We start from the raw sequence: 13,716 nt of genomic DNA, 5'->3' as shown, positions 1-13,716 counted from the left end.
TATATATATATACTCTTAAAATACATTTTATTCGTTGGCCAAATTTTATAATATTAATTTATAAATGGATATCAAAAAATATATCTATTTTTACTAAGGGTATCGTGATTCTTAATCCACGCCAATACAGAAAATACGACCCTTGATTCCTTAAAAAATAATAAAACAAATATACCTTTTAAGAAAATAATTTTTCCACAGTAGATTATGATAGGTTTATTTTAGATATATCAAAAAATATATCTATTTTTACTAAGGGTATCATGATTCTTAATCCACGCCAATACAGAAAATACAACCCTTGATTCCTTAAAAAATAATAAAACAAATATACCTTTTAAGAAAATAAATTTTTCACAGTAGATTATAATAGGTTTATTTTAGATATGTCTCCAATTAAGGTTTCAACTTAATCAAATAAAATTATACCAATAATAATTTATAACTACTTACTCATATATAAAAAATTATAACTTTAATATAAGATTGTCTCTCTACTCTTTAGTATAACGGAAACCAATTCCGGAAAGAATTGTTTTGTTTATTTGACTGTTCAGAAAAAAATATTCATCATCTTTAAATATATTATTATTATTAATTATTAATATATATCTACATAAACAAACATAAGAATTTAATTGTTTATTTTTTACCGTTTCAGCTAATTCATGAGCTAGCATACGAAGAAACGGAAAAGTTGTACTAACAAATAAATATTAAACTTATGTAAGTAAATAATCAAAAATTAAATTTAAATTATATTATAGAATATTCAATATAATGACTTAATTAAAAATATGACAAATAAGCAAAACTATATATTAATTAAAATTATTCAAGCATGACAAATACGTAAAATTACCTTAAAATCATGGAGAATATGACAATCAACAAAATCAATAATAGATAATACATATCATGATATTCTGACGGAACTTCCAATGGACTAAAATATCATTGGAAATTTCTGAGGAAAATCATTAATAGACAGTCGTAATCTAAAGAATTATATGCTTTATGAAAGGGACAAGATTTGATACATATAATATTGTCATTCTTACAAATAAAAAGGTTTGAATGTTATTGGCTGTTTCAAACAGAAATAAAGAGGAGATATGTCATCACACCGATTATGAAATAAGTGTGATTAATGTTAATAAGATTATTCACTTAAATTTAACGAAAAAAACTCTTTATTTTTCTGTTTTCTATTTAAATATAATTTTAAATAATTATATTTAATAAAACTTTTTCTTTCTGTTGTTCTCTTCATCTTCTTTCCTTTTTAAGCTTGTTGCGCAAAATAAAGTTCCCTCTCTGAAATAAAGAAATTTTATTCTTTAAGTTCAATTGCTTCAAAAATTTGATTACCCATAAATAAACTGAATGATTTTTGTGAAAAACTTGAGAAACCCGTTGAAGATAGAGAGTTCAGTGAGTTTGATTTCACCAGATCATTTATCCCAACTCATAAAAGATCCATACTTTCTAGGATGTCCAAACCCTTCAATTTTGATCCAAAACCGTATGATGTGGTGACCATGGCTGAGGAAGAGTGTGCACTATGTCTCATGATGATCTTAGGAGTCGGCACGTACTTAATCAAATATAATTATACCAAGAATACAATTTACAAATACATATTCTATATAGAAACTTATAACTGTAATATAAGATTATCTCTCTAATTTTTAGTATGATGGACACTAATTTTGGAAAACAATGTTTTGCGTATTAGATTATTCAGAGAAAGATATTGATCATCTTTAAATACATAATAGTATTATTAATTATTAATATATATCTACATAAACAAACACAAGAATTTGATTTTTATTTTTTTCCACATTCATGAGCTGTCACACGAAACTGAAAATTATACTAACAAATAAATATTAAACTTATGTAACTAAATAATCAAAATTTAAATTTAAATTATATTATATTATAGAGTCTTCAAAATAATGACTTAAATAAAAATATGAAAAAAAAAATGTATGCTAACTAAAAGTATTGAGAACATGACAAATAAAAAAAATTATTTAAAATCATGGAGTATATGACAAATCTGTAAAATCATTTTTTTTGAATTAAATATTAAATTTAATTCAAAAAGAAAAAGTTCTTTGCTTTACAGTGTAACTTTTTTTTAATGAAAAACTCAAAATGAAAAAAAAAAAAGAAAAAGATTAGGATAACACCAAACCAAGTTTTTGTTCCCAAAGTAGCACTCAAGGCTCAAAGTCACAAAATAGGTTTCATTAAATAGGTAAATATACACTTATACCCCTTGAGTTAATTAATCCAAACCTTAGGGTTTAGAGTTAAGGGGTGGAGTTTTGGAATTAGGGTTTAAAATTTTATAAAAAATAAATACTAAAATAAAAATAAAAATTTTAAAAACAGTTTCAAAAATTATTTTTAAATTATAAAAAGAAAATTTGAAAAAAAAAAAAATCGAAATAAAATTTCAAAAAAAAAATTATAAAAATTTTGAATCTGAAAACACATAATCTGAAACTATAAAAAAAATTTTCTTTTTTTTTATTTTTATTTTTATTATTTTTATTTATTTTTGTTTGTTTATTTAATTTTTAACCAAGGGTATTAGAGATATTTTACCCTTTAATGAATGTCATTTTTGTGACTTTCTCCTTCTAGTGCTATTTTTGAGACATAAACTTCAAAAGATGTTATTATTGACAATTGCCAAGAAAAAAAATCTATCTCCTTTTTCTATCTTGTGCTAAACCAATATACCATTCCTCCATCAAATCTGCAAAATCACTTCACATATAATAGTATACATTATATAAAATATTCTCTAAAGTATTTTATTATTAGTTGAACTGATTTTATAACCAAAAAAATTATTTTAAATGATATGATTTCAGTATTACTATTTTACAAAGTTTTTAATATGGATTAATTTTTACTATACAATATAAAAATGGGTTTTTAGTAATTAAACCCCTCAACTAAAGATGAATCGTAAAAAAAAACCCTCAACTAAAAATCATGTGAAATAAACCATCAACTTTAGTTCCGTTAACATATGTTACCCTCCGTCTAAAAAACCGTGACGGAGGGTGACATATGTTAACGGTTTATAAGTTGAGGGTTTATAATGTTAAAAACTTAGTTAAGGGTCTTTTTTAAGATTCAAAAATAGTTGAGGGGTTTTATCACTAAAAGTCATTAAAGGGTTTTTAAGTTATTTATTATCCATTTATACATTGTTTTAGATTGATTTGTAAGCCTTTAAAACTAATTTATATTTTTAATACATTAATCTATTATAAAATTAATTTATACATCTTAAATTAATAATTTTCAACACGATTTACAACTTATTATAACTTCAAAATATTAAATTATTTGATATTTGGCAATAGTGATATAAAAAAAATTGTGTGTTTATATCGTCATTTTCAAATATCAAATAATTGAAAGTTTCTAAGTTATATTAAGTCTTAAGTAGTATTGAGGATAATTCATCCATGAAGTCAATCTTTCTATTTGGAGTATGACGTACTTTTTCTTATTTTCGTCATCAGACTCATACTTTTCTATTTTCCTATATTGTTCTTGATTTATTGTATTACTTTATGTTTTAAATATATTATTGATCAAGAAAATAAAAATATAATGTAGTTATTCAGAAATCAATGAGAATAAAAATAATCATGCATTATTTTGGAGGGGGAAGAAGTATGAGCCGGATGACAGAAATCATGAAAATAGGAAAAAGTGCATCATACTCTAAATAGAAAGATTGACTTCATGGATGAATTATCTCGACACTACTTAATATAACTTAGAAACTATAAATTATTTCATATTTGACAATGACGATATAAACACACAAAATTTTTTATATCACTATTGCCAAATATCAAATAATTTAATATTTCAAAGTTATAATAAGTTGTAAGTAGTGTTAAAAATTATTAATTTAAGATGTATAAATTAATATACAAATATATTAATGTATTAAAATTTATAAATTAGTTTTAAAGGCTTATAAATCTTAAAACAATGTATAAATGATAATAAATAATTTAATAACATTTAAAGACTTTTAGTGATAAAACCCCTCAACTAAAGATGAATCGTAAAAAAAACCCTCAACTAAAAATCCAGTAAAATAAACCCTCAACTTATAAACCGTGAACATATGTCACCCTCCGTCACGGTTTTTTAAACGGAGGATAACATATGTTAACAGAACTAAAGTTGATGGTTTATTTCACAGGATTTTTAGTTGGGGTTTTTTTTTACGATTCATCTTTAGTTGAGGGGTTTAATTACTAAAAATCCTATAAAAATATATTAAATGAAATATATATATTTGTTATCATAAAACGGGCTAAAAATATTCTTGGGCCTATTTGTTTATCAGACTGGCCTTCTCGCTTCGCGTTTCGCTTCCGAAATCACAACCGGATACTTTTGTTTGTTCGTCGATTGTAGTGGTGGATCTAACCGATTCTGGATCGGATCTGATTACTCTTCCTCTCTGCGTAGCTGAATTTTCTCTACTGAGGAGTTCTCGTGAATCTGAATCGTCTCTGCGGATGCAATTGAGCTCTTCAGATTCGTGAGTTGTTTCATTGATCTTCGCGGTTCGTCAGAGAGATCGAAATGTTACGCGCGAGAGCGTTTCGGCAGACCAATGGTAAGATCGTGAAGATACAGGTGCATCCGACGCATCCGTGGATTGTTACGGCCGATGATACGGATCACGTCTCCGTCTGGAACTGGGAGCATCGTCAGGTACCGAGATTCCGTTTTGGTTTTGCTTCTAATCCCGAATCGAGTATTTTTTTCAACGTGTTTGGGGATTTTTTTGTAGGTGATTTATGAATTGAAAGCCGGTGGAGTCGACGAGCGCCGTTTAGTTGGTGCTAAGTTAGAGAAGCTTGCCGAAGGAGACTCCGGTGAGCCATGATGAACTCTCTCTTTTGTTAAATTCAACATTCTATTGTGGTATAATGAGTATGCGGTTAATGATTGGCGTTTATGTTTTGTTTAGACTATAAAGGCAAACCTACTGAAGCTATTCGAGGAGGAAGGTAATTATTACGTCTTGGCCGCTGCTATTCTTTCGCGAGAAATTTGAAAATAAAAGATTAATTAGATGAAATCTTGTTTTTTTTCTATCTACAAGTGTTAAGCAGGTGAAGTTTTATGACGATGATGTGCGTTATTGGCAACTGTGGCGCAATCGCTCTGCAGCTGCTGAATCTCCCTCTGCTGTTAATCATCTCACGTCCGGTTTCACTTCTCCTGCTCCGTCAACTAAAGGCCGGCATTTTTTGGTCATCTGTTGTGAGAATAAAGCTATTTTCTTGGACTTGGTGACAATGCGTGGCCGAGATGTGCCTAAGTCAGAGCTTGACAATAGGTCACTTCTCTGGTAAGTTTCAATTCCGTTTCTCTGATTTTTCTCTGATTTTAGATCATTGTTTGCGTGACATATATAGCCTTGCTTGAATCCTGGAAAGATCTCCATTAGTTACTACGCTGGAATTATTGGAGTCAAATATAGACTATGACAAGTTAATGTCCGTGTGTGTGTGTGTGTGGTTTAAGTGTAATGTTCAAACAGGCTTCTACTTTTCCGAATTATTCTGCTCCAACGTGGTTAGACTTACTCCTTTCTTTGCAGCATGGAGTTCCTTACCAGATCATCTGGTGGTGATGGCCCTTTAGTTGCATTTGGTTCAACTGATGGTGTCATTAGGGTTTTATCAATGATAACATGGAAGGTGCTTGTTCCAAAATTGAATTTTTATTTTGTTTTTCTGCTGGGTTTATGGTGAGCGCTATTGGGACTGATCTGTGTTAATTTCCCTGAATGCTTACTTCCTTCCAGCTTGCACGTAGATATACCGGTGGCCATAAAGGATCAATATATTGCTTGATGAATTTCATGGCATCATCTGGCGAGGTAACTACATATTCTTTCAACTTCCCATTCTTTGATTTAGAGAAACATACGCAAGGTCACCTGCTATGGTTGACTGACATGTAAAACAAAACAGTATATTGGGGATATTGTCTTGAAAGTTCTTTACATTTTCTTTTCGTTTCCTAAATCGCTTTTAAGTAAGGAGTCATTCAGTTTAAAGGTCTACCCTTACTTTCATATATCCTAAATTGCTTAGTAGAAGTTCATTTGTTGTTTGGGATAACTTTCTTGCACAACCTAGCATTGGGAGCGGAAGGAATTAAAACATAGACATCTGTTTTCTAAATTGGTTGTTTAGTTCTCTAGATTCATTTATTATCATTATTAGGTTTTAGTTCTACTAACGACTGCCTTTTCCGTTTTCTTATAATTGAAACTATCAACTATTTTCTCTGTTATTCATATTCAATACATGATACCAGCCGTTCTCTATCTGCTTGCAATTGCAGGCACTCCTTGTTTCAGGTGGCAGTGATGGGTTACTTGTACTGTGGAGTGCCGATCATGGCAGTGATTCAAGGGAACTAGTACCCAAGCTCAGCTTAAAGGTATTTATTCTAATCCTACTCGTTCATAAAAAGATTGGCCAAATTTGGTTACAGGTGAGGACATGGTACTATTGTTCTTAGTTTCAGTGGACCTGAGTTGATTTGTGATGTTGGATAATAGTAACTAGATTTTTTTTTCTTTGATCCTATTCTGATTAATAGGCTGAGTATTGATTAGTGTAGTATGACATGCTCTTGATTGTCTTTTTCTGTTGATTCAAATGACATGCTATTGTTTTGCTTAATTGAGTTTATAAAATTCCACTTCTCTGTCATACTTTTTGTCCTTTTCTATTGGTTCAAGTGACATGCTATTGTTTGCTTAATTGAGTCTATAAAATTCCACTTTTCTGTTATACTGGTTTATCCTTCCAGAAATGGCTTTGTAAAAGCTTTTGCTTAATCTTATTATATTTTGTTCTTACTGAATTAGGCACATGATGGTGGAGTAGTGGCTGTTGAGTTGTCACGGGTAAGTGGCAGTGCTCCACAATTGATTACAATCGGTGCTGACAAGACATTGGCTATATGGGACACAATGACATTTAAGGTAATGTTGTATCTCATGTATGGGTTTTGCATATTTTATGGATTTCTATTTTCAACCCACATGTGTACTTTTTCTCTGCAGGAGCTACGGAGAATTAAACCTGTCCCGAAGCTAGCTTGCCACAGTGTTGCATCTTGGTGTCACCCTCGAGCACCAAACCTTGATATTTTGACATGCGTTAAAGATTCACACATATGGTATCCTTGATTAAACATTTCGTGATATCCATGGTGAACATCTTTGTGCATATTAGAGGAGTATTTAATTGTTTGAATTTTCACAGGTCTATTGAGCATCCAACTTATTCGGCTTTGACAAGGCCATTATGTGAACTTTCTTCCTTGGTTCCGCCTCAAGTCCTTGCAACCCACAGAAAACTTAGGGTAATTTTCTTTTGACTACTTGCTTATTTCTGAGTTTAACCAAGCAAACGCAGCACTAGTCGTTGATGATTTCCTTGGAATCTACCATATATCATGTCATTTCTTTCTGCATTGGCTAATTGTACGTCACCGATTTTTTTCTGTTTATTATGTCACTAATTCAGTCACAATCCTTAACATGAGAATTGCTCTCTACACTTGAAAGAATTGCATCTCCATTCTATGTGCCCCACAAAACAGTATTTTCTATTCATGTATCGTAAAAATGCATCTATCATGGTTAAAATAATGAAGTTGATCAGCTGTACAGAACTGCACTTGGCAATGCAAATACATTCGGACTCAACCAGAGTAGGAATAAGAATAAATTGCATTGTTTGATTATTTGTTACTTCTTGCAGAACAAATCCATGTATAGATAACCCTAACCATCTAGAAAAGCAGAATCTTGATTGATAACTGTTTGTATCATAAAACACATTGCAATTGAGAAAAAAGTTATTTTATATTGTACAGGATGATCAAGAAAAGACATGTTTCACGCAAATTTCTAAAGTTATCTTTTCAGAATGTACAGATTAGTTACTTATTAGTTTCATTTTCTTCAGGTCTATTGTATGGTTGCACATCCTCTTCAGCCACATCTCGTCGCAACTGGTACCAATGTCGGTATTATAGTTAGTGAATTTGATCCTCGTGCCATCCCGTCTGCAGCCCCTCTACCGGCACTGTCTGGAAGTCGGGAGAATTCAGCTGTATATATCCTTGGAAGAGAATTAAAGCTCTTAAACTTTCAAATATCCAACACAGCCAACCCATCCCTTGGAAATAATAGTGCCTTATCCGAATCAGGAATGGCTAAGGGAGACTCAGGTGAACAGTTGACTGTAAAGCAGACTAAAAAGCAGATTGTGGCACCTGTTCCACATGATTCATACTCGGTTCTTTCTGTAAGCAGTTCAGGAAAGTAAGTTCTTTTTTCAGTCTTATAATGATATGCATTATATTAAATATTTTCTGCATAGTGATGCTGTTTGTTACTGTAAATTGTATTTGTGTTTTCATGCTGCTTGTGAATATTCTAATTCCTTCATTGTTTACCTGTTATACGGTTGCATATATTGTTATTGTACTTTTAAATTCCGTACATGCTTGTTGGTTTTGTATCTCGGTGGGATTTACCCCACCAGATGCTATGGTAGACAGGAAAGAGAAAATGGCATTCAAGTATCAACCATTTAGTTTAGTCGTTCTTTGCCTAAATATATTTGTTAGATAACTCCTCGCTAATATATTTATGTACGTAATTTGTTGACTGCTGTCTTTTGTTTAGCCAGCTAACTTTATTCTCTGGTTGTAGGTATGTGGCAGTTGTATGGCCTGATATCTTGTACTTCTCTATCTACAAGGTTAGTGACTGGACCATTGTTGATTCTGGAAGTGCAAGACTTTTGGCTTGGGATACATGTCGAGATAGATTTGCGATACTAGAATCTGTATTACCTCAAAGGATGCCCATAATCCCAAAGGGTGGTTCATCAAGAAAGGCGAAAGAAGCCGCTGCAGCCGCAGCTCAAGCCGCCGCTGCTGCTAATGCAGCTTCATCAGCTAGTGTTCAAGTTCGTATTCTCTTGGATGATGGAACCTCAAACATTCTCATGAGATCTGTAGGAGGTCGTTCTGAACCGGTATGTATCCTTTACTTGAGTTATTGCGTTCCTTAGCCGCTTTTGATGTGTTTAAGTCTCAGCTGGGGATAACCATCTTTCATATCAAGTTCATCATTTGTTCGTTTATCTTAGTTCCTCTTTATGTATTCTCGAGCTATATGTTGAAGTGGTTTCATTGCATAATTTATCTAATCATATGCTTCTAAGAATTCGTATTAATTTTGCATTGAATATATGGAAAAAATAACTTAAAAAAAAAAACAATATTAAACTTTGAATCCAGTTGTTTATCAAATGACGTTCGACCAAAAGGACAATATTGCTGAACATGAGAACCTTACGCATTGAGAATTCTTTTCGACTCTAAGTGGTTGTGTATTGTGTATGTTTGGAAAACTTATCAAAGGACAGTATGTCGATATTTGACTTCTAGGCTTAGGTAAGCAATAATGTGCTTCAAAATTTCTCTTGGCAGGTCATTGGACTGCATGGTGGTGCTCTACTTGGAATAGGCTATCGTACATCCCGAAGGATTAGTCCTGTTGCTGCTTCAGCTATTTCAACCATTCAGTCGATGCCACTCTCAGGATTTGGAAACAGTAATGTTTCTTCGTTTTCCAGCTATGATGATGGTTCTTCGCAGAGATCTACCGAGTCCGCACCCCTAAACTACCAGCTCTACAGGTGATTAATGGCTCCATTTTGGTTAACTCGACTTCAATTTTGAGGCATTTTTCATGTTGTTTGGCTTCATATTAATCCACATGGAATTTTCAACGTGCAGTTGGGACAATTTTGAGCCAGTAGGTGGTATGCTACCTCAGCCAGAGTGGACGGCGTGGGACCAAACAGTTGAGTATTGTGCTTTTGCTTATCAAAAATACATGGTCATATCGTCGTTGCGCCCTCAGTATAGATATCTTGGTGATGTTGCCATTTCACATGCTACTGGAGCTGTTTGGCACCGCAGACAGCTGTTTGTGGCTACACCAACCACAATTGAGTAAGATTAATGTTCTATATATGATCGACGAACTTCTTTCTGTTTTGTATATGTTACCTTGAATGCTTCTTCCAGACTTCTACAGTTCTATTGGATGAAACAAATTAAAAACTGTTTTTAGGAACTGTTTTGCAGCAGTTGTGTAGCACCAGTTATTTGAATTATCTTGATTGTGCGTTATCCAACTTCCGGGAGATTATAACTCTTTGAATGTATTTTCCATGATTCTGACCTTGTTAAGGGCATGGTTACCTTAATTTGCCAATTTCTGAAACAAAGTAAGGAGGAATGCTAATACTCTCTTTCATGCCTCGATCTGCAGATGTGTTTTTGTGGATGCGGGAGTATCTGAAATTGATATAGAGACTATGAAGATGAAGGAAGAAATTAAACTTAAGGAGGCACAGGCTAGAGCAGTTGCAGAGCATGGTGAATTAGCCTTAATCACAGTAGAAGGTGCCCAGAATGCCAAGCAAGAAAGGATTTTATTGAGGCCCCCCATGTTGCAGGTGGACATTTCTCGCTTTACATGAGATATATATATATATATATATATATATATATAACTGATTTTGAAGCTTAATTTTACATGTCTAATCCTGAATCTATGTCGAACTTTTACCTCATGTGTGTACTTTTTTATTGTAGGTTGTACGTTTAGCCTCTTTCCAAAACGCTCCATCTGTTCCACCATTTTTATCATTGCCGAGACAATCTAGAGGTGATGGTGATGACATGGATGAAAGAAGGGCCAGTGAGGTAGCTGTAGGTGGTGGTGGAGTCTCAGTTGCTGTTACTCGTTTCCCAGTGGAGCAGAAACGACCAGTGGGGCCTCTTGTTGTTGCTGGTGTACGGGATGGAGTTCTTTGGCTCATTGACAGGTAACAAGAATATCCATGTTCTTACCTTAAAGCAAGACTGACTCTTGCTAAAAAATTTCTTTGTTGACGACACGTATATGCAGTTAGATCAAGGTTTTTTTTCTTTTTATTCTTAGTACGCACTAGGTCGGCTCCTTGACTTCTGACATTTGCAGTCCAAGGTTTCAACGTACAAAAAAATATATGTAGTCACAGAGTTACCATGTTGGATACAGTATCTTGCCATGATCGTCCTATCAGTCACTTGAATGATCATATAAATAATGGAACTACTGAGGTAAATTATTGTCTCACACCTTTATTTTCTTGATAGGTACATGTGTGCCCATGCCATATCATTGAGCCATCCTGGTATCCGTTGTCGCTGTCTTGCTGCGTACGGGGATGCTGTTAGTGCAGTTAAATGGTATTGATATATTTTCATTATATCGTCTTTATACTAGTAGTAAACAAGCTGGAATATACAACATTTTCTGTTGCGCAGGGCAAGTAGACTTGGGAGAGAACATCATGACGATCTGGCACAGTTTATGTTAGGGATGGGTTATGCAACAGAAGCTCTTCATTTGCCTGGAATATCTAAGAGGTAAAAGAATCATATTATGTTTGGTGCAGCTGTTTCCTCCAGTCTGTTCCTACTATTCTCAGTTTTCTCTAGTCTCTGAATTGCTTGTGCTGGAGTATGTACAGAATTCAGTGTTTCACTCACATGTGGTCGATCGTTCATTCTAGCTCTCAACTTACACAAAAATGATATCAGCGATTATTTTCACTCACATGTGTTCTCAGGCTGGAGTTTGACCTAGCGATGCAGAGCAATGATCTGAAGAGGGCTCTACATTGTCTTCTCACAATGAGTAATAGCAGGGACATTGGACAGGACGGTTTAGGCCTGGATTTGAGTGACATTCTCTCTTTAACAGCTGAGAAGAAAGAAGACGTTGTTGAAGCGGTGGAGGGAATAGTGAAATTCGCGAAGGAGTTTCTCGACCTTATAGATGCTGCAGATGCCACTGGGCACGCTGACATAGCTCGCGAAGCTCTCAAAAGACTGGCCACTGCAGGTTCAGTGAAAGGCGCCTTACAGGGTCATGAGTTGCGAGGCCTTGCATTACGCTTAGCGAACCATGGAGAATTGACACGCTTGAGTGTATGTCCCCAATTTCTCTTTCTTTTGGCTTTTAATTTTCAAAAACTGTAGACAGAATCTTCTTAGGAAAATTAAAACTTAGGAGATTATTTTATGGTCTGGTTCCTTTATTGAAAAGGCTGTTTTAATCTTGTTGCAGGGACTGATAAACAATCTGATCTCCATAGGCCTCGGGCGAGAATCAGCATTTGCTGCTGCAGTTCTGGGTGACAATGCGCTTATGGAGAAGGCATGGCAAGACACGGGAATGCTCGCAGAAGCTGTGCTTCATGCCCATGTAAGATTTCAGTTTCACCAATCTTTCTCTTTTTTTTTTATCTTTCTTTCTTGAGTTAGCTTTCTTATGAAGCTCCTATTGTTTCTGACTTTTCTATCACACAGGCACATGGTCGTCCAACTCTAAAGAACTTGGTCCAGGCTTGGAATAAAACACTACAGAAGGAAGTTGAGCAAGCTCCATCTTCTAAGACAGATGCTGCAAGTGCGTTTTTGGCTTCTCTTGAGGATCCAAAGCTCACGAGTTTATCTGATGCATCCACAAAGCCTCCAATCGAGATTCTACCTCCCGGAATGTCTTCAATCTTTGCTTCCATCTCTGCTCCCAAAAAACCTCTACCCACACTGAAGCCGCAAGAACCAACTAAGCCATTGGCTGTTGAAGAACCAGCTAAGCCGTTGGCTATTGAAGCTCCTCCATCTTCTGAGCAACCACAGACCGAGTCAGCGCCTGAAACTGCAGCTGATCCTGAGTCAGCTGCACCGGAAACTGCAGCTGCTTCTGAGTCAGCTGCACCAGAAACTGCAGCTGTTTCCGAGTCAGAAGCACGAGAAACTGCAGCTGGTTCTGAATCAGCAGCACCGGAAACTGCAGCTGTTGCTGAGACAGCAGAACATTTGGATAAACCAGTGACAGAGACAGTATCTGAGCCTCCTGTAGTCGAGGAAACACCTTCGGAAGAAAAAAGTGTTCCGTCTTCAACTCCAAACACAGAAACAGCTCTAGGCGCCACAGAGGTTGATAGCCAAACAATGCCACCGCCACCACCGCCTGAACCGGTTACAACAACAGTGAAACCAACAGAGAATGCAGCAACGGGAAGGCAGCAAGTAACCTATCCTCCAATTAGAAGCCAACCAATTGACTTTGGTTTCTAGGATGGCTAAAGCCAAGTTTGCACAGAATATCCCAAAACTAAAGACAACGTGTGTGTATATCTTTTTAGATATACATCCATAATCAAGCTTCGTGGCCATATTGCTAGAGGAAGAAGACGATGCTATTCATCACAGTATCTGCGTGTCTTAATTTAGTTCTATTTTGTAATGTGTCGTTTTCTTATTTGTTTGGTTTGTATCACTATTAAACAAAACAAAACAAAAAAACTCTCTGAGGTACGTCTATGTGAAGCGTGTAAACTGATCGAAAGAGATTTGATTTGACAAACGTTATATATTTTTGTTTATTTGATTTAATCTCCCCTTTGACGTATGCCAATAAACAAACCACGGAACCTCGAATTGGATGTATTCGTAGATGCTAACACTTGGAAGGCTCCC

At 34.5% G+C, this 13,716-nt stretch overlaps 1 protein-coding gene across 1 annotated transcript; it reads left to right on the top strand.

Moving 5' to 3' along the window:
* Positions 1 to 4,401: 4,401 nt before the first annotated feature.
* Positions 4,402 to 13,627, top strand: LOC106348435. Its single transcript, XM_013788174.3, has 21 exons — positions 4,402 to 4,776; positions 4,856 to 4,940; positions 5,036 to 5,075; positions 5,171 to 5,419; positions 5,672 to 5,771; positions 5,879 to 5,953; positions 6,424 to 6,522; positions 6,956 to 7,072; positions 7,154 to 7,269; positions 7,356 to 7,455; positions 8,064 to 8,422; positions 8,816 to 9,143; positions 9,601 to 9,809; positions 9,910 to 10,128; positions 10,451 to 10,637; positions 10,777 to 11,009; positions 11,323 to 11,415; positions 11,494 to 11,595; positions 11,799 to 12,159; positions 12,299 to 12,436; positions 12,541 to 13,627. Exons 1-21 carry the CDS (start codon positions 4,645 to 4,647, stop codon positions 13,312 to 13,314), a joined length of 4,116 nt encoding a protein of 1,371 aa, XP_013643628.2. The 5' UTR covers positions 4,402 to 4,644; the 3' UTR covers positions 13,315 to 13,627.
* The last annotated feature ends 89 nt before the right edge of the window (positions 13,628 to 13,716 follow it).

The sequence above is a fragment of the Brassica napus genome, chromosome A6 (genome assembly GCF_020379485.1).
Source record: "Brassica napus cultivar Da-Ae chromosome A6, Da-Ae, whole genome shotgun sequence".
NCBI lineage: Eukaryota > Viridiplantae > Streptophyta > Magnoliopsida > Brassicales > Brassicaceae > Brassica > Brassica napus.
Note: the sequence above shows the minus strand (reverse complement) of the source record. Positions and strands in the feature narration are given on the sequence as shown.

What these genes read in the sequence shown, in the direction of transcription:
- LOC106348435 (XM_013788174.3), top strand. Translation starts at nt 4,645, where the DNA reads ATGTTACGCGCGAGAGCGTTTCGGCAGACCAATGGTAAGATCGTGAAG. An exon ending in CAACCCACAGAAAACTTAGG is followed by an intron (nt 7,456 to 8,063) that starts GTAATTTTCTTT and finishes CATTTTCTTCAG; the next exon opens with GTCTATTGTATGGTTGCACA. An exon ending in GTTCTTTGGCTCATTGACAG is followed by an intron (nt 11,010 to 11,322) that starts GTAACAAGAATA and finishes TTTTCTTGATAG; the next exon opens with GTACATGTGTGCCCATGCCA.